This window comes from Diceros bicornis, chromosome 2 (assembly GCF_020826845.1).
Source record: "Diceros bicornis minor isolate mBicDic1 chromosome 2, mDicBic1.mat.cur, whole genome shotgun sequence".
Lineage (NCBI taxonomy): Eukaryota > Metazoa > Chordata > Mammalia > Perissodactyla > Rhinocerotidae > Diceros > Diceros bicornis.
In genome coordinates, this window is record NC_080741.1 from 44023416 (window position 1) to 44047083 (window position 23668).

General features: G+C 37.2%; 1 protein-coding gene across 5 annotated transcripts in view; it reads right to left on the bottom strand.

Annotated features, from left to right (window-relative positions):
- ULK4 (unc-51 like kinase 4) overlaps positions 1-23668 on the bottom strand; it is a 530581-nt gene that overhangs the window by 431399 nt on the left and 75514 nt on the right. For all 5 annotated transcript variants that reach the window (XM_058555650.1, XM_058555625.1, XM_058555632.1 and 2 more), the window contains exons 18-19: positions 14642-14749; positions 8559-8642 (exon numbers count right to left, since the gene is read on the bottom strand). In XM_058555650.1, the coding sequence (XP_058411633.1) occupies positions 8559-8642; positions 14642-14749 (192 nt within the window). The remainder of the gene's footprint in view (positions 1-8558; positions 8643-14641; positions 14750-23668) is intronic.

The following is a 23668-nucleotide window of genomic DNA, read 5'->3' on the forward strand; positions in this document are numbered from 1 at the left end:
GAACCCAGGCCCACCCACCAAGAGTTGTCTTCTCATATCCCCCCATCATAAGTCTTACCTGCATAGGGACTCCACTTGGAGAGTGCTGCTATACCAGGAGGATGCTAAGATTCCCTAACGTGGAAGCTCAATATAAGGAAGTCTATTTGTTCACAGATATAAGCTATGTCCTCCACCCTAGCTCTCATTACATACACATATGGTATTTTTGTCCCACGTGCCTTGCTCTTTGTCTTATTTCTCATTAGGTTCTGAAACCTTTCCCCTGAATGTAGGGGGGAAGGTGCTATTTACGGGGGCCCTCTCAAATACCTTAACATGTGCTTTACATCACAACTGTCAATCAATTTCTAGAGGACTCATTCCTAGTACTAGAAAACCACAACCATTTTAGCACCTAGCTTGGACAGGGACCATGTGTCATCCCAGTGTTCTATAAACTCAGTGAGGCTGTCAGTTCAGCACCTGAAATGAGCTATCCTAGTCCCTCTGGGATACCCTGTGGGATATCATACAAGCAATAAAACTGGCCCTATTTTCTGCTTAATTAACTCTTTGGAAGAGATAAGTGGACTGAACTAATATCTGTCATTTAAATCAAAGACCTATTTCATCATATCATGAGGATAAAAGCTATGATGATTAGAAAATAATCCTATGAAAACAAGCCTATGATGATTAGGCTTATGAATAAAGAGCTATACTATGTTTTAATGGTGTTAAGTTGATCTAAAGCATTGTAGGCAGTCAACAAAAAAGAAAGTTTTGCTGCCAATATAATTTTAATCTACGTGCCTACTTTTCCAAAAAAGAGTACCAAATTAACATCTAAAATATTGACATTAATTATTTTCACATTTATAGATTTAGTAAAACTATGATTTTTCTTCTAATGGTTTCAAGGTACCTGGAGTTTATTTTGCATAGTTTATTGTTTTATTAACTCTTCCAGTCAAGAAGATGGGATTTTCATTTCTTACAATATAGTGGGCTAGATATCTGGACAAGCCTATCCCTCTAAAAGCAACTAAAAATGCTAGATGTAAAATAAGAAAATACACAAACCCTCTTAAAAGCATCGATGAACTAGCACCAAATTCTTAGGCCAGTGACCATGTAGGCAAGAATCCTGGCAGGTGCCCAGAGCACTTAAGCTGTTTGTCCCAAGAGCCTTTGTGCAACAAGGTGAACAAGAGAAATGAGAAGCAAGGCTGAGGCCCACGCAAGTAGGGAGTCAAATGAAGACTCCCCTCCCCCGCCCCAATTATAGCTAGAGCTCCTTGTGGCTACAACCAAGTATAATAGATGTGAACAAGAAATAACTCTCCCATTTCCCTTACTTCCCACTGATCTGAGTTGGAGGCTGAAGGTGTATATTTGGGAGAGGAAACTGCAGAAGGGGAAGCCACAAAAAGCTAAAAGAAAAGGAGCCACAGTTGCTCTGACAGCTGACTTCTTAACAGCAACAAGTGCAGCCAGAAGACAGTGAAACAATATCTTTCACTGCTAAAAGTGTCATCAACCTACAATTGCATTCACAGAAAAAATATATTTCAAAAACAAGAGCAATAGGGGGCCGGCCCCATGGCCTAGTGGTTAAGTTCAGCACACTCCGCTTTGGCGGCCCGGGTTTGTGGGTTTGGATCCCAGGTACAGACCTACACCACTCCTCAGCCATTGTGTGCTGGCGACCCACATACAAAGTAGAGGAAGAGTGGCACAGATGTTAGCTCATGGTGAATCTTCCTCAAGCAAAAAGAGGAAGATTGGCAACAGATGTTAGCTCAGGGCGAATCTTCCTCAGCAAAAAAAAAAAAAAAAAACCCACAAGATCAATAGAATAATCACTAAAAGAATAAAAGAAATTATAGGGTGCCAGCCCGGTGGCATAGCGGTTAAGTGCACACGCTCCGCTTCAGTGGCCCGGGATTCACAGGTTCGGATCCCAGGCACCCACTGACACACCACTTGTCAAGCCATGCTGTGGCGGTGTCCCATATAAAGTAGAGGAAGATGGGCACAGATGTTAGTCCAGACCAATCTTCCTCAGCAAAAAGAGGAGGATTAGCAACAGATGTTAGCTAAGGGCTGATCTTCCTCACCAAAAAAAAAAAAAAGAAAGAAATTATTAAAAAAAATCAAACCAAAAAGAAGGTAAAGAAAAAAATAAACACAAAACAGATGGAACAAATAGCACAAAATAAAATGGCAGCTATAAATCCAACTATACCAACACTTACAATAAATTCAAATGGACTAAATACTATAGTTAAGATAAAATGACTATAAAACAGAAGTTTTTAAAAATATAACTATATGAAGAGACAGATCAAAAATACAGTTATTCAGTTAGAAAGGCTGAAAATAAGATAATGGAAAAAGATACACAGCACAGTATAATGTAGTTATACTACATTAATATCAGGCAGAACAGGCTTTGGGCAAAAAACATTACTGGGGATTTCTTAAGGTCACAACATAATGATAAAAATTTCAATAAACCAAGGGAAAAACAATCTAAATTTTCTATATACCTAATAGCTAATACTCAAAATACATAAAAGCAAAATACAACAAAATTGTAATCCTACCAAAGAAGGCAATTGAAACATATATATCAGTAGCTGATGAAACAGACAAAAACCAATCAGCATAATAGAAGATTTGTATCTATCTACCTATCCGTCTATCTATCAGATTAAAAGCTTGACCTAATGAGCAGTAAAAAACAAATTATCCAACACTGGCAGAATTCACTTTTTTTCCCCTAAGTATATACATGCTGAGTCATGAGAAAAGTCTTAACAAATTCCAAAGGACAAAAATCATACAAACACCATTCTCTCTAACCATAATACCATTAAGCTAAAAATAATAATAAAAAGAAAAATAGAAAAACCATAAGGACAGGTATTAAATGAGAAAGAAACAGAAGAGCTATAGAATTTGTTAAGAGTACAAAGCATATAATGGAATCAAACAGTCAAAGGAATATGAAAGTTTACACAGAGATCCAACCAATATAAACCCTTGAAAGGTATTACCACTGATATTTAATCAGTTCTTACACACCAAACCCAGCGAAGTCACACCTTGGAGCCTCCCCTGTGAAGTTCCCTGCCACAGGGGAAGAGGAAGTGCAAACCTCACCCTTGCAGTGCGAATGCCATGCTTTGTGCTTCTTACCCCACCACGTCTCTGGAATCCGGTCTACCCCACTCAGTGCTAACTCTGGATCGCTTCCTCATGCCATTTTCAAGGTTCACTTCAAGACACATTAGGTAACTCCATTCTTCGTAAGCCCTTTTGCATTCTACTAATAATGGCATTCAGAATATTATGAGTAGTAATATTAAAAAAAAAACACTGCATCATTCCTATTGCACATATATGTTGTCCACTTTCACTGATAAAGGCAAGGAGAACTGTGAGTACCCACAAAGAACCTGATGTTGAGGCATACACATTTCTTTACTAGGAAGATTAAACCTAGATTGTGACAATAATAAAAACAGAATATAATTGTACATTTTAACTTTTATCAAAAACCAAGAATTTGAATTCATTTCTTTTCTTGTTTTAGGTAACTAGTGTCTAAAACATTTCAAAGATAATACATATAATAGCTAATATCTCTAGTACTTCTTTTTAATTCAAACCCAGTCTTTTCTAATTAAATACCTAAGCAATTTACTATGTTTTCTAAAAAAAAAAAAAAGCTCTAATTAAAATATGAAAATTAGGGCCAGCCCGGTGGCGTAGCAGTTAAGCATGCATGCTCCACTTCAGTAGCCCAGGGTTCACAGGTTCAGATCCCGGGCACGGACTGACATACCACTTGTCAAGCCATGCTGTAGCGGCGTCCCATACTAAGTAGAGGAAGATGGGCATGGATGTTACCCCAGGGCCAATCTTCCTCAACAAAAAGAGGAGGATTGGCATCGGATGTTAGCTCAGGGCTGATCTCCCTCACAAAAAAATATATATATATTTGAAAATTAAATTTCCTCTTAAAAGAATTTTGTTACATCAAAATTATCTAATAAGCTATTGTTCAGAAATTAATAACAAAGCCAACAGTTTATTTCTTGAACCTCACATTTTAACTACAACATATGCAGGTGTCAGTTCAGCACCCACAATTATACACGGACTATTACTCAGACTATAAAAAAAGATGTGGTTGATTAGATACAAATGTATAAATTAATCTTCTCTAAACACGTGGAAATTCTCTAAGAGCTATTTCCAGCTTTTATGGGCATTGTAGAATAGGCTGCTACCTATCCAGATAAAAATAAATACCTCAAAGAAAAGCCAACTTTCTCAGCCTCCCTATTCCATACACATATGGAACATACAAAATGTATATTCAATGCCAAATATTCCTGAGATCAATACAGCAATAATGCCAAGGGGAGAACTGCTCTTTGCTATTGTGTACAAACATGAAAGTCAAAGCAATGGAAGGGAAAGTTGTCAGACTTAGAGGGGGCCCAATTCAGAAGCACAAGGAAGATTATGGAGAACAGGTACCTTTCTTTATAGGAGACACCACCAGGTGGGGCTCTCAGGGCTTGGCCAATAACAAACTACTACAGAGCGGCACAGCTGAGGCTGAAATCCACATCCTCTGACTTCCAGCTCCGGGCCTCTGAAATGCCAGCCCCAACTCGGAAATTATGATTCAGTATCATCATGGATACCTCTTCTTCTATACTGCCACACTCTTTCTTTAAACAGTTATAATAAATCTTCCTATTTTTTGTGTGTTCCACCACAAGTCTCTCACTCTAAATACTTCCCCTCTTTCCACACGAGTATTTACATCTGTAACAAGGACAAAAACATCTGACTCACATCTCTATCACCATTGTTAGAGTTACAGAAATCATGTTCCTGAAGCAGGTGGACCCGTTTGGAAAATAATGTCATAATTTCTTAAGTAATTTTAAAAAGAGAAAATCTACTGAAAACTATTTTAACAAACTCATTACAGTCTCAGTGTAAGACTACAGCTTGCTCTCCCAAAATGCATCCCACCACATGGCACAGGATAAGGTAGGTCTGTGACCAAATAACTTTGCAAATGTTACGTACAATATCCCCCCAAGTACATTCATAATTAAAAGCTCTGAAAAGTACTAAGAACAAACAAACAAAACTGTTCAAGCTTGTTTAACCCAGTACACCCCAATGTATTTGACTAGAAAACCCTTTATTCATATAACACCTATAAATACGCCAGGGCAAAGCTAGTTTTCTATGCATAATGAACAAAAAAAAATTCTATAATTAAAACTAAAATTGCCAGGGACGGCCCGGTGGTGCAGCAGTTAAGTGTGTGTGCTCTGCTGTGGCAGCCCAGGGTTCACAGGTTCGGATCCCGGGCACACACCAATGTACCGCTTGTCAAGCTATGCTGTGGCGGCGTCCCATATAAAGTGGAGGAAGATGGGCATGGATGTTAGCCCAGGGCCAATCTTCCTCAGCAAAAAAAAAAAAAAAAAAGGAGGATTAGCAATGGATGTTAGCTCAGGGCTGATCTTCCTCACACAGATACACACACACACACAAAATTACAAATAGATTAAAGTTCTAAATGGAAAAATGAAAAATAATAAAACTTTCAGAAGAAAATGTAACAGACCATCTTGATGTTGGAGTAAAAAAGAATTTCTTAAGATATAAAAAAGCACAAATCATAAAGGAATAGATTTATAAGTTTAGCCACATTAAAATTAAGAACTTCTGCTTATCAACAGGCACTGTAAAGAAAATGAAAAGCCCAACCACAAATTAGAAAGTATCTGAGACATGGATAAACAACAAAATATTAATACCCAGAATACATAAAAAATTCCCATGGATGGAGTGTCATGACATGTGCAATTTTTTCAAATAGTTCAGAAAATAAATAAATGAATAAATGAATAATAAATAACATATTTATGGATATATACATACACACATATATTACAACAAAGCAAAGAGGGCAAAATGTTAAAAACTGTTGAATCTAGGTGATAGAAAATAAAGCTGATCATTACAGTTTTCTTTCCTTTTCTAATATTTGAAATATTTTCTAACAATAGGTGGGTGTTGGAGGGAACGGGGCAGAATTCCTACAAAGCAATGGAAAAAACTGATGTTCAAAAGAGGAAATCCAAAAAACCAAGACAAATAGAAAAAGGTGGTCATCATCATTAATAATCAGGAAAATGCATATTAAAACCATTATGAGAAACCATTTAAAGTGCACGAGATTGACAAAAAATTTAAAGTCTGACTATATCAAATGTTTGAGAAGATGTGGTTAATGGGTACCTGCTGGTGGGAGTATAAACTGATATACACACACACATGCATGCGCGCGTGTGTGTGTGTGTATTGAGGCATATTCCAACAACAACATACTATACAGTGGTATAAATGTGCTATAGTTTACACAATCAGCATGTATCAACCGCAACCTAACTGAGCAAAAAAATTAAGTCTCAAAAGGATTTGGTGCCATTCCATTTATATAAAGTTCAGCCTTAGGAACCAATCAATGAAATATTTAGCAATACATTTAAAGATAGAAACATGATAAAGAAAAACTTGGGAATGTTTATCGCCAAAGTCAGAATAGTGGTCTCTCCTTGAGAGAAAGAACAAGCTGCAATCCAAGAGGGACAGGGAAGAACTCCCTCAACTACCAGCCTTGTTTTTTTTTTAAGAGAGTGAGTGCGTGCTTTTAACCATACACATACATTTCACGTGCTCTTCTGTATATGAGGCATATTTCACAAGAAAAGAACCTACATTCAGAAACACCAGTAGGTGCTGAGACAATAGTTTTCTACATGGGAAAAAAAATTTCAGTTGTGAAGATAAAAGGCTCAAACATTATTTACCTTCAACTATGTCCTGAATACATTAAACATATATGCTAAAGAACTGCGACTAGCGAATTATTTTTGTAAGAACAGAAATCCTTTTTTAGGTTCGGAAATACTTGCCCCCTAATTTACTGTGTTATAGGAACAATATTAGTGTATATGTTGCCAAAGTACATGCTTAACTGCCTTTCAAATATACAACATAAAATTTTCATAAATTAGAGAGTTCTGGACTTTCCTCCCTCTTTATGAAAAATACACAAGATTTGCCATACATACCAAGACAATAAAAGGCAAGTATGTTACTAAAATACAAAAACAATATCATTACTTCACAATTATTAACAATAATTATTTAATAACAATACACATGGATATCAAACATTATTCTTCATATTATGCATACAATGAAAAACATGGGAGGGGGTGGGGAAAAGATATTTAATAAAAGATACAAGCTCATGGACTACAATTAATAATCTTTTACTAGGCATTAATCTAAGTTTTAAAAATAAAGATAAAAAGTTTTACAATTTCTTTTACACTGTTAAAAGAATTCCTAGAAGACTCTTTTCTCTTTTGAGTTCCTATATTTTGTTCTTTTTTATTTAGTTTACGTACTTGACATATTCCACTTTAGGTGGGACCTGTGTGTGAAGAGAAATTTCACCTTCTCCATCTGTGTGCCCCCAAGTATGCCTAGCTTAAGGCCTTGAATCATAAACCCAAACACATCTTGACTCTAGAGAAACAGGACTTAATTCTCATATTATTGATAAAGTACAATTTGCTGGCTTCATTCACATCCCATAATGACAACTGACTACGTATTCAACGCTACAGGCTAGGAAGTGTTCAAACTTCACTTCTGGATCACTAGGGGAAAATCTTGCAGAGCTTTTCTACACTTGGAACATTATTCCATTACCATACAACGCAGAAGTAACAAGCTCAAAAGGAAGATGATTATTGTGACATATTTTTTTTCATTCCTTAAGGAATGTTTTTAGCCTATGGCTTTGCCTTGGGAAAAACAACGTCAAATGGTTTAAAGCAAACAGAAAATGCCAACCTTTTAGGTCTGCTACTAAACCCTTTACATAGTTACACATAGAAGCTACATATACGAGTTAGATGGTTGGCCAGCTGGCTGGTTTTCAGCCATTAACAATAGCATGAGAAGGGATGTGAATAAATTGAAAAATCACAGCACATAATAAATACTACATAATATTAAAATCAATGGATACTAGTAGGAGCTTCCTTGTTTCCGAACCAAAAAATGGCAACCTGACAAGATAATCATGAGGCTCTTGAGGTTCATAGAAAATTCTCTGCATATACCTTGCTTACTTGCTTACTAAACTGGTATATCAATAACTTCAAAAGAGGGGGAGGATTAAAAATGTTATTAAAAGCTACTTACATTGTTTATATTTGCTATCATCTTTTTAAAAAGCAAGACACTTTAAAAAGTGAATGAGAAAGCCTGTTCATTTTTACACACGCTCCACTGTAGGTCACTTGTTCACGGTGGCTTGTCGGGATTATTTAAATTCAGGAGCAATACTTGGTTGACAAGCTTCTGCACTGCTGCAGGCTACAATCCTCACACAGTGCCTGAAGGGTTATTACAATTGCAGGAGTCTACAGAGGACAACAAAGGAGCCTTACCCCTTCCCGAAGGCACCTCATTAGCACTGTGTACGCAGCCAAGGGAACAGCCCAGCATTCTCTAGGGTTCTTTTTTTTTTCTTCCTAAAATGAAGTGGAAGGAAAGGTAGTGAAGCGAACAGCACAAAAGACATTAACCCATTCAAGAAAAAGGCACAGTTTCAAATACACAAACTATCTAAAACTTCTTAATATTCTTTTTTAAGTACTACTATCTGACAATTATGATATGATTAGGGGTCTTTTACTACATTGTACATACAAGGTATTTTTCTCCTATTTCTCATTATACTATACATGAAGTTGATTAGATCCCCTCATTAGAAGCTAGATTAAAAGAATTGAGAAATGACAATATGATCTGGTTGACAGAGAAACCATTCTATTGGTAATTAGAGATGATAATTCAGATACTCCTACCTAAAAGGTAATACATTATCTGGAATAATTTGAAAGCACAGAACACATAGCTCTGAGGAATTTCTCAGGATAATCCATAAGCACAAGTAAAAGGCAGTATGTTACCTAGTATGACAAGGTGCTAAATAAAAATAAGCAATTACGATTAGCAGATGCACTGATTTAATGACATCAGTACTAATTCTCTCACAGAAGAACCAAATTAGTGCAATAACCGTAAGAACATTCCTGCAACCTATCAGATAAAATCACAAAATATATCAGGTGCCACAAAGAAAGGTGAAAAAATTAATCTCTTTAAAGCAGAAAAAATTAGGTTCTATTTATACAAAATATTTCTTTAAGATTGTCCAAATGTTAGAATTGGTACATTACCAACCCAAATGTATTTTATACTCATGATGAGAACAATGACCCATTAAAATTTTACCCTTACTTCATCACAGAATTCCACATCTGGTCATAATCTAGACATCATCATCAGGAACTGCTCCAGCTCAAAAATCAGTAACTCAGCACCCAATTTAACTTTCAAACAACTTTCTCCCCCTCCAGCTCACTTATTCAAAATGTCCACCACAACCCTTCTTTAACATCATTGGACTCTGCCCCCCCCTTCCCACCCACCTCTTTTCTTTCCCCCAGTCCACCACCTCCCCTCCCTCCCAGCCACTTAGATTCTCTGGTCCATCATTCAACCACTCCTGCCAAAGCCTGAATGACCTCTCCCTTCTGCACTCCCTTTTCCCTTGTCTGGGGAACTCCAACCTTGGAGGGAGCCAGTGGCTTGTTTCTTCCAAGCCTGCACTCAGGCAGCCGGGCTCTTAGAGGGGTGACACCAAGAACACAGAGAGTCCATGAATGACTTAGGGTCAGCTAGCCCAGGGACCTTCAATATCACTCTCCAGGCCAACTCTGTTTCTCTCTTTGACCAGTTCCCTCTCCAAAGGACTGGTTCAAACCTGCGACCCTCCCACCACTTCACCTACTTTCCTCATTCACAGAGATCATGGAAGTCGTGAGACAGGAACTAACTCACTACACCTGAAGCCACCTGCTGCTTATACCCAGTGCTTATAGCCCGACAGGCTCCTCCACCCCTTCCACGGGGGCTCGGGATCCCATTCCCATCCCGCCTTCCTCAGGGCCATTAGGTTATGGACGATCCCTTATTGCTCCCAGATTTTCAATGTCTTGTCTCCATTGGATTCTTTCTGCTTCCACTACAATAGGCTCACTGTCTCCCATTTTCAAAACAGGGCCCTCTTCAGCCCCTTACCCCTCTGCTCCTCTTCACAACCGATCTCAGTTCACATTGGCTTCCTCAGTTTTCTCACCTCCCACTAAATCCTTGACACTCCAATCTGACTTCCTCTGTCTCCCTCATTCCAAGTTAAATAAATAAATATATAAAACAGCTCTTGTTCAGTTACCAGTGACTTTCATGTCACTCAATCCAGTGGGCTCTTTTTATGCCTTTTTCTTGAATCGTAAGCTACATTCAGCCCTACTGACTTTCTCTTTCCTGAAATACCCACTTCTCTCCCCTAATTTTGCTCCTACTTCACTTAGTCTCATTTAGGTACTCAGAATCCTCTCTTACCATTTTCCAATCTATTCTCTGCATTTAAACCACAGTAATCTTTTTGGCATTTAAATCAGATGACATCATTACCCTTCTTTAAAGTCTTCATGATATCCCCTTGCTCTTAGTATCAAGACAAAGACATCCGTCTGACTTGGCCAAGGAGTCCTTCATGATCATATCCCTGCCAATCTCTCCAACCCTGCCTCCTTGCTCATTTCCCTCCTGTCCCACTGGCCTTGGTACAGTTCACACATGAAGAAAAGCACCTACTCTGTGCTAGGAATTCTTCTAAACAATGGCCACACAGTCATGAACAAGACAGATAAATTTTCTGCCTTAATAGTGCTTAGTGGGGACAGAAATTTTTTTTAAAAAGTAAATAAAAAAAATAAGTCAAGATAGTGATAAGTGCTATAAAGAAAAACATGGCAGAGTAAGGGGTTAGAGGAAGAGTAGAGACAGGGTGGCTCTATTTCATATTGCTTGTAGCCGGGAAAAGGCTCTCTGAAGGGATTCATTTGAGCAGAGAGAAAATGCAAACATCTAGGGGGTGCAAGCAGGAGGAACAGCAAGCGCAAAGGCGCTGAGGCAGGAGCACGGCATGGTGCTTCAACGAACTATGGAGAAGTCAGTGTGGCTGGAAGGAGTAAGTGAATAGGGGGTAGTGAGGGTTGAGGTCATACAAGTACCAGGGAGGCAGCCCACAAGGCCTAGAAGGCAACTGGAGGGGTTTCGCTGTGACACTGAGCAAGACAAGAAGCACTGGAGGGCTCTGAGGTGTGACACTGTTAGTCTCTCATGTGTTTTAACAGGCTCACTCTGACGATGTCTGGGAAATAGACTTAAATAGTCACAAGAGTCAGCAAGGAGACCATTTGAGAGTTCTTACAAGACTTCAGGTGAGAGATAATCATGGGCTGGACAAAAAATGACAAAATAAGAATACCTAGACTCAAGCTGGTACGTATCCTTGACAAAAGTAAGAAAAAACAATACATAAACTGTGAATAATAGCCTCATAATATTCTCTGTGAATCATACTCTGGTCTTCTGTCCTCAAGCTTGTAACCTCGGGGTGCTACCAGAGAACCAAGAAGGCTAGGTTTGTATATTATGTACAGTACATACTACCACTTCAGGTCAGTCACACTAGGTCAGCACTGACCTGAGATTTCAAGGTTTACCTACATTCATAGTGACAATGCCACAAAAGCCCTCATCTTATGAAAAGGTGTGATTTTTGTGGATCCAGGGACATAACTTCCTTTTCTGGTTTGCTGTCATAAGATGTGGTCAAACATCATGGCCACAGAATCATCCCTTTATTCAAACAGCCTAGCTTATATCCAATTAAAGAAAGTAAATACCAAGGAAAATGATTCTCTAGATCTACTTTTAGAAACAAATAGGAATATGATTCTGTCTGATTCCACTTATGTAAGATTTTAGAAAATGCAAACTACTGTATATGACAGGAAGCAAATCAGTGGTTGCCTAGGGGCAGGGAGAGGGGCAGGACGGAGAGATTACAAAGGGTGCCAAGGAAACTTCTGGAGATGCCAGATATGTTCATTATCTTGATTGTGGTGATGGTTTCACAGGTGTATGCATATATCAAAACTAATCAAATTGTAATCTTTAAACAAGCGCACTTTATTCTATGCTAATGATACCACAACTAAGATAGGGAGAAAAGGTAAAAAAAAATATATAGGACAAACACACAAAAAGAATTAGACTAGATTCCCATCCCTGATAAGATGGCAGAGTAGGTACCTGACCACTCTTCTAATGAAAGCAACTAATTTTATTCTGACATCCTTAAAATGCATCAGAGATCTGACAAGAAAACAAAGAATAATCAAGCCAAAAATTAGATAACTGTGAGCATGGAGGGCTAAAATGAGCATTGAAATTTACTTTTACTCTGAAGGCCTGCAAAACTTGGTAAATTCGAGCTTTGACATTAAGGCCTTGAAGGCCCATGGTAATGGTAAAGTAGAAATAAACTCTCCAGCCCCATCCCAAAGAACAGCAAGAAACACTGCCTTTCCCATAACTTGGCACACAAGACAATGCTCCAGGACAAGAAAAGGGAGAGAGGGAAAAAGGGAGGGAGGAAGCCCTAAGTATAGATTAAGAAATACATCCATGGGCCAGCCCCAGTGGCCTAGTGGTTAAGTTCGGCACTTTCCACTTCAGTGGCCCAGGTTCAGTTCCCAGGTGCAGGCCTACACCACTCATCTATCAATGGCCATGCTGTGGCGGTGGCTCACATACAAAATAGAGGAAGACTGGCAACAGATGTTAGCTCAGGGAGAATATTCCTCAGCCAAAAAATAAGAAATACATCCATAATAAGGAACGGCTCCAGTGTATGTATCTCCATACGCTACTCTTAATAGTGTATAACTATTAAGTGAAAAAAGCAAGTTGTTCTTCCTGATATGTAAAATGAGACAAAACAAGAATCTAGGTTTCTATTTGCTCACATGTACAAAAGTAACTCTGTAAATATAAGTATGAAAGTAATATAATGGTTATTTATTGGAGAACTGTGCAGATGGGGGTCAAAAATAGGAAACCTTTCCCTGTACACTTTTCTTTATTTCCCAGTTTTCTAGCTTCATGAATGTGTTGTATCTTCAAAATATAAAACTACCCGAGAATTGGGCCGGCCCTGTGGCTTAGCGGTTAAGTGCGCGCGCTCCACTGCTGGTGGCCCGGGTTCGGATCCCGGGCGTGCACTGATGCATCACTTCTCCGGCCATGCTGAGGCCGCGTCCCACATACAGCAACTAGAAGGATGTCCGGCTATGATATACAACTATCTACTGGGGCTTTGGGGGAAAATAAATAAATAAATGGCAAAGGAGTTTAAAAAAAAAAAAAAACTACCCGAGAATAAATTCAACCAAAGATAAGATGTATGAAAGCTTTATGAATAGAAGAAATACATTTAATGAAAATAATTTTTAAAATATAAATATATGGAAACACCATTTTTTCTGCATAGGAGGACAAAATATCATAAATATACCAATACCTTCCTAATGAATACACAGATTCAGTACAATTCCAAACATACACTGGAAGAAGCAAAATCATGTAGATATCAGTACTTCCCAAATTGATCTGAATAGGCAATGCAGTTTTTTAAAAAAAGATGATTTTCAGAATCAGACAAGATGATTTTAAAATTCATTCTGGCATGTGAAGGGCCAGGAATAGTCAAGACATTTATGAAAAACAAGGATAAGGAGGAGAGATCTGCTCTACTGGCTATCAATACTAATTACGAAGCTAAATGATTTTAAATACCGATGTTTTACAACAATTATAGTAGTTACCTTAAAACGATGATTGTCTAGAAAGTCAGTTTCATTTAATTACTAATGATACTTGGGTTATATAACATTTAAGCAAGTTCTATAACCAAAACAAATACAAGAGAAATTTCTGATTAATTTATAAGTTACTGGTACTTATTTAAAATTCTCAGAGTATCACATGAAATGAAATAACTCATAACTTACCCATATCTACTCAATAATATTCTTAAAAGTCACATTAATGTAATATTAAGTTTTCTCTGTTAAATCCAATACCACTTCCATATTGCAATTTTAAAAACAAGAAGTCAAATTCTGCAGCCAAAATTTTCATGGCCATATTAACTGCAATATTTGCACAAAGTGTTTTAAACTGAAATGGAGCTTTTATACTTGGACAACCAATGGCTTCCTCTTGCCTGAAGGAGTCAAAGACAGCAGCAATCTAGGGACTACTTTGGGGATTTTCGGTCCATTGGTTTTAAAATATGGCCTGAGAATCTCCTATACTTTAAAGGAAAAGAGGCACTGGGAGAAAGAGCACAAAAAAGAGGCAGGCAGGGAAAGAGAAAGAAACGGAAAGACATTGAGAGCCTCTCTCCTCCAGAGGTAAAATTTCTCCTAAGTTCCTGAGGCATGCTCTAAGGGGCAAAGTCAAAAAACTTTTATAGGATATTAATACTTGTCAGCCAGGATACGTCAGAACATGTCAAACAGCGATAGAGTTAATCAGACAGTCTCACCTGGGTGGCTACAAGATAGATCAGCTCTCCAAGGGTTGGTAAAAGGCACTGTTTTAACTTGCTGTTCCTGAAGTTTTCCCTGATTAATTCAGTTAAGAGAGTAATTGCCTAAAAAAGGAAAAAAATATATTATTTCATATTTATCTCTCAGTTCTTTAACCTGTATTTCATTTTCCATTTTTAAGAAGTAGTTTCCAATTTATTTTCAAAATATGGGCCTTATTCCTGAAAAAAATAGTAACTCTCCCAGACCAAGGTAAAAATATATCCAGTGAAATAAACTTACATAACATATAGCACTTATCAGTTACCAAGCAGTTTCACTGTATCACTGTGTGAGGCAACTGTTGCTCTTTTTTTTTTACATTTATTTATTTTTTTTTTAATTTTTTGTTTATTGCAGTAACATTGGTTTATAACATTGTATAAATTTCAGGTGTACATCATTATACTTCTATTTCTGCATAGATTACATCATGTTCACCACCCAAATACTAATTACAACCCATCACCACACACGTGCCGAATTATCCCTTTCGCCCTCCTTCCTCCCCCCTTCCCCTCTGGTAACCACCAATCCAATCTCTGTCGCTATGTGTTTGTTTATTGTTGTTATTACCTACTACTTATGAAGGAAATCATATGGTATTTGACCTTCTCCCTCTGACTTATTTCACTTTGCATAATACCCTCAATGTCCATCCATGTTGTCACAAATGGATGGATTTCATCGTTTCTTATGGCTGAGTAGTATTCCATCGTGTATATATACCACAGCTTCTTTATCCATTTGCACCTTGATGGGCACTTAGGTTGCTTCCAAGTCTTGGCTATTGTGAATAACGCTGCAATGAACACAGGGGTGCATGTATCTTTACGCATTGGTGTTTTCAAGTTCTTTGGATAAATACCCAGCAGTGGAATAGCTGGATCACCTTTAAAGACAGGAAACTGAGGCTGAGAGAGGTCCAGCAACTCTCCAACCAGTTCACTCGGACAGCCAAGACCTGAACATAGACTTTACCAGGCCAGATGCCTAGTACACGCCAGCACACTCAAGTTTGAAAAATTCTCACATTTCATTAAACTTTTAAATGATTTCTTCAAAAATCTGAGAATAGGAATTCAGCAGCATATTTTATCAGATCTAGTTAATTTTCTGGGAGTCATGCTAAGAAAATCACACACACTCATTGCCAGAATCCATACACCAGAACAAAGGTTATTCATATCATAGTGTGACCATGAAGTAAGGTAGAATGGTTTCAAAATGATACACAAAGAATGGCCCCATTCTGAGATGGAAAAAAAAATGTATATAAAATAGTGTGGAAGCACTGCTCTAAAACAGTGTGACTGAAAGTGTGGTGCACAGACAAGACCATTTCTTACTGTCGACAAAGATATAAGTATAAAAACTGAAAGTAAACATTTAAAAACTTCCAGAGCAATTTGATAATGCTACCACATCCAAGCATGTAGTCAATGGTCTCATTTTGCGAACGAGAGTGTGGATGAGTCAGAGCTGCACATGAGGTAGCTGCACAATACTCACACACTGGAGGAACACTTGTTGATGTGTTATTTTTTTAAACAGCTTCATTAAGTTATAACTGACATACAGTAAACTGTATATACTTAAAGTGTACAATTAGATACATTTGACATATGTATACATCTGTGAAATCATCACCACAATCAAGATAGCAACACCCCCAAGTATTTCCTGAACTTCCCCCTGGCCATCTCTCCATCCCACTCCCTTTCTTTCCTCCCTAAACAGTCAGCGATTTACTTTCTGTCATTACTTTGCATTTTCTAGCGTTTATGTAAATGAATCATATACTATGTATTCTTTTTTGTCTGGCTTCTTTAACTTAGCATAATGAACTTGATTCATCCACGTAGCATGTATCAATAGTTCGTTCTTTTTTATTCCTGAGTAGTACTCCCCTGTATGGATATTGCTGAGTAGTACTCCCCTGTATGGATATACAATGTGTAACTCCCACTACCCACTGCCTTACACACAGTGAATCCTCTAAATAAGGTGGTTGAAGAGGAAAAAGAAATCATATACACCACATCAGCCCTTGTGGCAGGTGACTTCTACATACAGTCTTCCTTTTCCTTCGACCTTTACTGATCACCCACTAGGATTACATTAAACCATCTGAAATTAACAATGTTCAGCTATTTTTTCCCCTACAAAAACAGCAATTTGTCACCAGCACACATACCCTAAAAAAAATAACTACAGGAAGTATTCAAAAGAGAAAGAAAACGATATAAGAAAGAACGCTGGAATATCAGGAAGGAAGCAACAACATGGTAGGCAAAAATATAGGTAAATACACTAGGCTTTCCCTATTAAATTTTCTAAATATGTTTGATGGTTGAAGCAAGTATTATAAAAATGCCTGGTATGGTTCTAAATGTCTTTAAAGGATATATTTCAGACAATTATATTAAAATGAGGCAAGTTAAAGAGTTGAAAAAGGAGGTAAGTTTTCTATACTTCACTTGAACTTATAAAATGATGACGTGCATAGACTGTGATAAGCTAGATAACACATACATTATACATGTTAGATATATAATACCTAGAGCCACCACTAAAAATCTATACAAAGAGATACATTCAGAAACACTATAAAAAATTAAAAGAGAATTATTTTAAAAAGTTCAGTAACTCATATGAAAGCAGTAAAAAGAAAAGAGAAATGAAAAACAGCAAGAACAAATAAAAAATAAAATGGCAGACATCAAATATATCAATAATTACATTAAATTTAAATGTTCTAAATGTAACAATTATAAGACAAGAGTCCATTTAAAAATATGACCCAAGTATATGCTATCTACAAGAAACTCACGTCAAGTACAGTCATATAGGCAAACTGAAAGTAAAAGAAGAGAAAAATACATATCATGAAAGCAGTAATCAAAGGAAAGCAGGAATGGCTGTGTTAATATCAGATAAAGTAGACTTCAGGGCAAAGAAAATCACCGGAGACCAAGAGAAACATTATATAATAACAAAAGGGTCAACCCGCCAAGAAAACATATCAATCCTAAATGTGTATGCACCAAACAAAAGAACTATAAAACATGTGAAGCAAAAACTGATAGAACTCTAAGAAGAAACAGACAAATCCAGAATTATAGTTGTGGTCTTTAAAACCCCTCTTTCAACAATTGATAAAACAACTAGGCAGAAAATGAGCAGACATCATAACTCTACACATACAAATTTAGCAACTTGCACGAAATGGACCAACTACTCAAAAAACACAAACTATCACAACTTACCCAATATGAAATAGATAATTATTTGCAAATAACATGATTGTTTTCATAGAAAATCCCAAGGAGTTTACAGAAAAACACTCCTAGAACCAATAAGTGAGTTTAGCAAGGTCACAGGATACAACATCAACATTCAAAAATCAATTATATTTTTACATATTAGCAATGAACACATGGAAACAAATTAAAAATGCCATTTACAAACAAAAAAAAGAAATACTTAGGTGTAAATCTAACAAAACACGTATAGGATCTGTATGCTGAAACCACACAATGTTATTTAAAAGAAATCAAAGAAGATCTAAGTAAATGGTGAGATGAATTGTGTGTGTGTGTGTGTGTGTGTGTGTGTGTGTGTTATTTTCCATGTTGACCTGTGTGACATGCCATGCCTGTCCCTAGGACCTGTGAGTATAATAAACTTTGTTTTCCTGAGCCTCTTTTCTGTCTTGCCTTGTGGCCGCTGCTGACTGATCATCTCATAAATGAATACAAAACAAGAGATATACTTGTTCATAGACAGGAAGACAACAAAGTAAAGATGCCAATTTTCCCCAATTTGATAGCCCGATTTAATGCAACTCCTATCAAAATCCCAGCAAGATTTTTTTTACAGATATTGACACAATTATTCTAAAATTTATGTGGAATGGCACAAGAATTAGAATAGCCAAAACAATTTTGAAAAAGAAGAATAAAGTGGTTGAAATTATTCTACCTGGTTTCAAGACTTATTATATAGCTACAGTAATGAAGACAGTGTGGCACTGTCAGATGGATAGACATATCAATGGAACAGAACAGAGAATCCAGAAATAGCTCTACGCAAGTATGGCCCACTGATTTTTGACAAAGATGCAAAGGCAATCCAATGGAGGAAAGTCAGTCTTCTCAACACATGGTGCTGGAACAACTGTCTCTCCATAGGAAAAAGACGAAGTAAGCCTCAACCTAAGTCTGACACTGTATATAAAATATTAACTCAAAATGGATGACGGACTGAAACGTAAAGCATAAAACTAGGAAAAAAACATAGGATCAAGTCTTCAGAATCTAGGACTAGATAAAGAGTAGACTTGACACCAAAAGCACAGAGACATTGTACCAAAGAGGATACACAGTTGGCAAATAAGCACATGAAAAGATGTCCAATATCATTAGCAACTAGGGAAATGCAAATTAAAACCACAATTAGATATCACTACACATCTATCAGAATGGCAAAAATAAAAAATAGTAACATCACCAACTGCTGCTGAGGATGGAGAGAAACTGGAAAATTCACATATTGCTGGTGGGATGTAAATGGTACAGCCACTCTGGAAAATAGTTTAGCAGTTTCTCATACACACACACAAAAAACAAAAACACTATACATGCAATTACCGTAGGACCCAGCAACTGTACTCCTGAGCATTGATCCCAGAGAAACCATGGTTTAGCGGCAAGTCTACCCTTTACCTAGCCCTAGATCCTGAGACTTTATCTCTATCCTAGAGAAATGAAAACTTTCATCCACACAAAAACCTGTACATGAGTGTTTATAGCAGCTTTATTTATAACTGTCAAAACTGGAAATAACCCAGGTGTCTTTCAACAGGTAGATAGTTAAACAAACTGTGGTACAATCATACCATGGAATACCATTAAGCAACAAAAAGGAATAAACTATTGACACATGCAACAACCTAGACAAATTTCCAGAGAATTATGCTAAATGAGAAAAGTCAATCCCAACAGGCAACATACCATATGATTCCATTTATACAACATTCTCAAGATGACAAAAGTATAGAAATGGAAAATAGATGGGGGGGCAACATGTGACAGAGGGAAGTGTGGTTATAAAAGGACAATATGAGGGATCCTTGACTGATGAAACTGTTCTGCTCCTTAACTGTTTCAATGTCAATATCCTGGTTGTAACATTGTACTACAGTCCTCCAAGATGTTTCCATTGGGGTAAACTGGATGAAGTATACACAGTCTCTCTCTGTATTATTTCTTACAACTGCATGTGAATCTATAATTATCTCAAAATAAAAGGTTTAATTTTTTTTAAAAAGTCAGCCTCATACTAAATTCAAAACCCAGATCCAGCTTTCTGCTTCACAAAGTTAGTGGCAGGAATTTATAGCACTTTTTCATTCTATAATTCACTGGCATTTTGTATGTAAGCGTCACTGGAAATTAAAAACATTTTAATGCTGCAGACCCTTAAAGAGATAAAACTGTCTGAACTGCCTCCAGCATAACAGAAATTGCTTTGGAGCTCAGTGTCTTGTAAACAGACACACATCATATAATCTACACTAATGATGCCACGGCAACCTGACATCTTGCTTGGAAAAGTTAAATTTGGATAGCATTAAAGAGTACACAACAGGTAATGCTTCTCTTCAATGTTATTTGTATAGATTTACCACTTGCTATTTTAAAAATTTAAAGAAATGTTAACATTAAAAAGGAAAACTATAAAAATAATAAACAAACATACAAATAAACAAAGAAGAAAACTAAGTTTTTGTTGATCTAGGTACAATGACATTCAAAAATGCCAATACTAAACAAAACAAAAAAGGTAAAATAGATTTGTTTAGTTCTTCAAACTCATAAATCCAAGTAATATGTGGATATTGTTCTTATGCATGTTTTTCTATAGTCTATAAAAACTTGCCTGGCCTTCTAACACTGAAACCAAAAGAGAAAAAAATAGGATAGATATTCAAGTATTATGCTACTATTATGTGCATTTTTTGAAAAATCTAAGTAAAGAAAAATGGGGACGTTTGGAGAGTCTTATTTCTAGCATCATTATGCTTTGAGGCCTATCTACATCATCACTAGTTCTATTACCCTAATGGAAACTATCCTTCTGCGACCATGGACATGACTGGTTGGTTGGTTACTACAAAATAATAATTTAAGATTGTACTGCTATTTCCTAAACTACTTTGAAATCAAAACCCATTTTATAACAACTTTGACAAGGTGGAACCAGGCCTCTGTTAGCTCTATCTAAAGCCATCAGATTCACATTAAAAGGTCAAATGTGCTCTAATCTCACACACTAAGGACTGAGTCTCTTAAGTCAAAGGCAGAAAAGTAGGAAGATGACGAATTAAGAACACCAAGGCTTGGAAGTTCTGCAGTTATAAAACTAGTATTCTGATTCTTGAACAGATATAATTTGTTCGCTCTTAGCACTCAAAATATAGTTTTTAAATGTCCATGTTCATGGGTACACAGTTAACAACTACAAATAGAAGCCGAATTAAACTCCAGATCCAGCAAGTATCTGGCATTTCCTATTCGGTCAGTGTTTTACCAGGCCAAAGGGGCATTTTTTAAGCCCATTTAACTACTCCCAATGGGAGATACAACAGCAGTCATCACAGCAACAAAACACTCTGTTAAATTAGATACTGCTCAGTATTCTTCCCTAACCCCTGAAGTAAAAGGCATTTCACAACCTCAAATGAACAGACAATTCTAATGGATACCACTTTGTCCAGGCTTTTCTTTCTTAGAACTCCACTTTCAATGTCCCAGACATAGCTAGGGCACACAAAATAAGAGCATCATAAGCCTTATAATTCTTTCTTAAATTTTATTTGTATTAAATCTTAGATTCCTTTGGATCTTGTATTTCTGATTAAGCCTTGGCAAGTAAAATCACATCTGCAGATTTGAAACTTCAAACCCTCATTTTCACAAGTGTTGGTTTAAAAAGTGAGACAGAGAGAGAATGAACTCTGGACAGATAAAGGAAGGCCAATGATGCAGGAGCAGAAAGAGGGTACACTTGTTTCAAGAGAATAGAAATCTGTTCTGTATTTTATAACTGAAAATGTTATTGCAATGTTGCAGCATTGTCTGTAAGCTCTCTTGGTCACATCTTGACATCAAAATTTTAACATTATCTTCTGTGGATGTATCCTTTAATCTCTAATTCTCTGCATGTTGATTGGGTAACTGCATTCAAATTGGCATCTGTAATTGGTATCTAACTCCTAAAACGAGATAATCAGGGAGAAGCAGCAAGGACTGCTCTCTTGTCACTTCCCTGTTGAGGCCTAAATGTTAAACAAACAACCTATAACTGGTGAAGTCCCTCTATGAAAGATAATGAACTGTCAGGAAAAGTAAATAAAATGTATAAGTAGATCTCTTATACAGTCTTTTACAGTCATATGAAAAGTTTGGAACCACTAGGTACACAAACTTTATCAACTTTCTGGGTTTTGTTTTGTTTTAATTAGATGTCAAAAAATTTCAACTGCAAGAGAAATATGTCATTTTTTGGTCACCAATCATCCAGTCCCTCTACCTAACACCACTCAACTTCCTTTTGGGGAAATACCTTTACTGTACTGTGCTTATTTTGTGGGATGACCAAACAGGCATTCTGCCCTCCAAATACAGAATGTGAAAGGGTCCCTGGCTCCTTTTGAAATATCCTTCATCCCACAGTCTGGTACAGTCAAGGGCAAGGCCACAACCTCAACTCAGCAAGGCTCTTGCTCACCAATCTGAACCTTGAATGGAATGACCCAGAGTAAAGGAAGAGATGAAGGTCACTCATTTCATCCTAGCAGTGGCCCCAAGTAAGACTCCAAGAGGGTCCTGCTCCTGAGGCCTTCTGGAGCTGCCAGGTCCTGACTGTTTCAAACCTTTTCTTGGAGCCTTTGACCTTGCTCATTTCCTCTTATGCTTAAGTTAGGCAGAGTCAACTTGCAAAAGTAGTAGACAGTACCAGTGTTATCCAGTTCTCCTTCCTCCCTGGACACATAAAAATATCTCTCAGCTCCACTGGAGCTGGATGGGGCGGTGTGACTAGTTCTGGCCAATTGGCTGAAAGTAGGAATAATGTATGTGCAATTTTCCATACTCTCTTCCCCTGCCCTAGGAATCTTTAAATCAACACGCTGGATGGAGATGCCATGTAACATGGAAGCCGCCTGAAATGCTGAGGTCAGCTGCCCTCAGAGCCACTTAGGCCTGCAGTAAAAGACTTATTAAGCCTATGACATTTTAATGGTCTTCATTACCAGAATATAAGCTAGCCTATCCTGAGACAGAACCCTAATCATTCAATTCAAGGAGACCACTCTAGCTATAGTAATGAACGAGTTTTCATACTTTAAAATAATCATTAAGAAAACAGTCAGTAAACTATTGTACCCATATATTAGGGGAGAAGATCATTTGTGTGGCAGCTAAGACCTGCCATCAACATTTATGTCATGGAACTGACACCAGGATTGCAAAGCACCAACCGCCAGAAAAGCAGTGTATGAAAAGAATACTGATGAAATCTTGCCATGCAGATTAAGTTAAGAAATCGGATGTCAAATTGTAATAAATCTGTAGTTTGAAACCAGATTAACTATTAAAATTCTCTTGTCCATTTCTGATAGATGGCAGACAAGATATCCTGAATATTGCTCTCACTGAAAATAACAAAAAATGCTGGGGAAAATATTTTTAAAAATCTTTATAAAATATATAGCTGAACTGGCAAGAAATTAAAGAAACCTCAAAGACCAAAAATAGACAGAAAAGAGGAAAACGGACAGAAAACAGAAAAACAAAGAAATAAGTAAGCACTCAAGACAGTCTAATCCTGGGGGCATGTGCTAAATCTCGGTGACCTTGAAACGACCTTTTGAAATGGAACACGAGACAAACCCTAGGGCCTGCCCATAGTGTGGTATC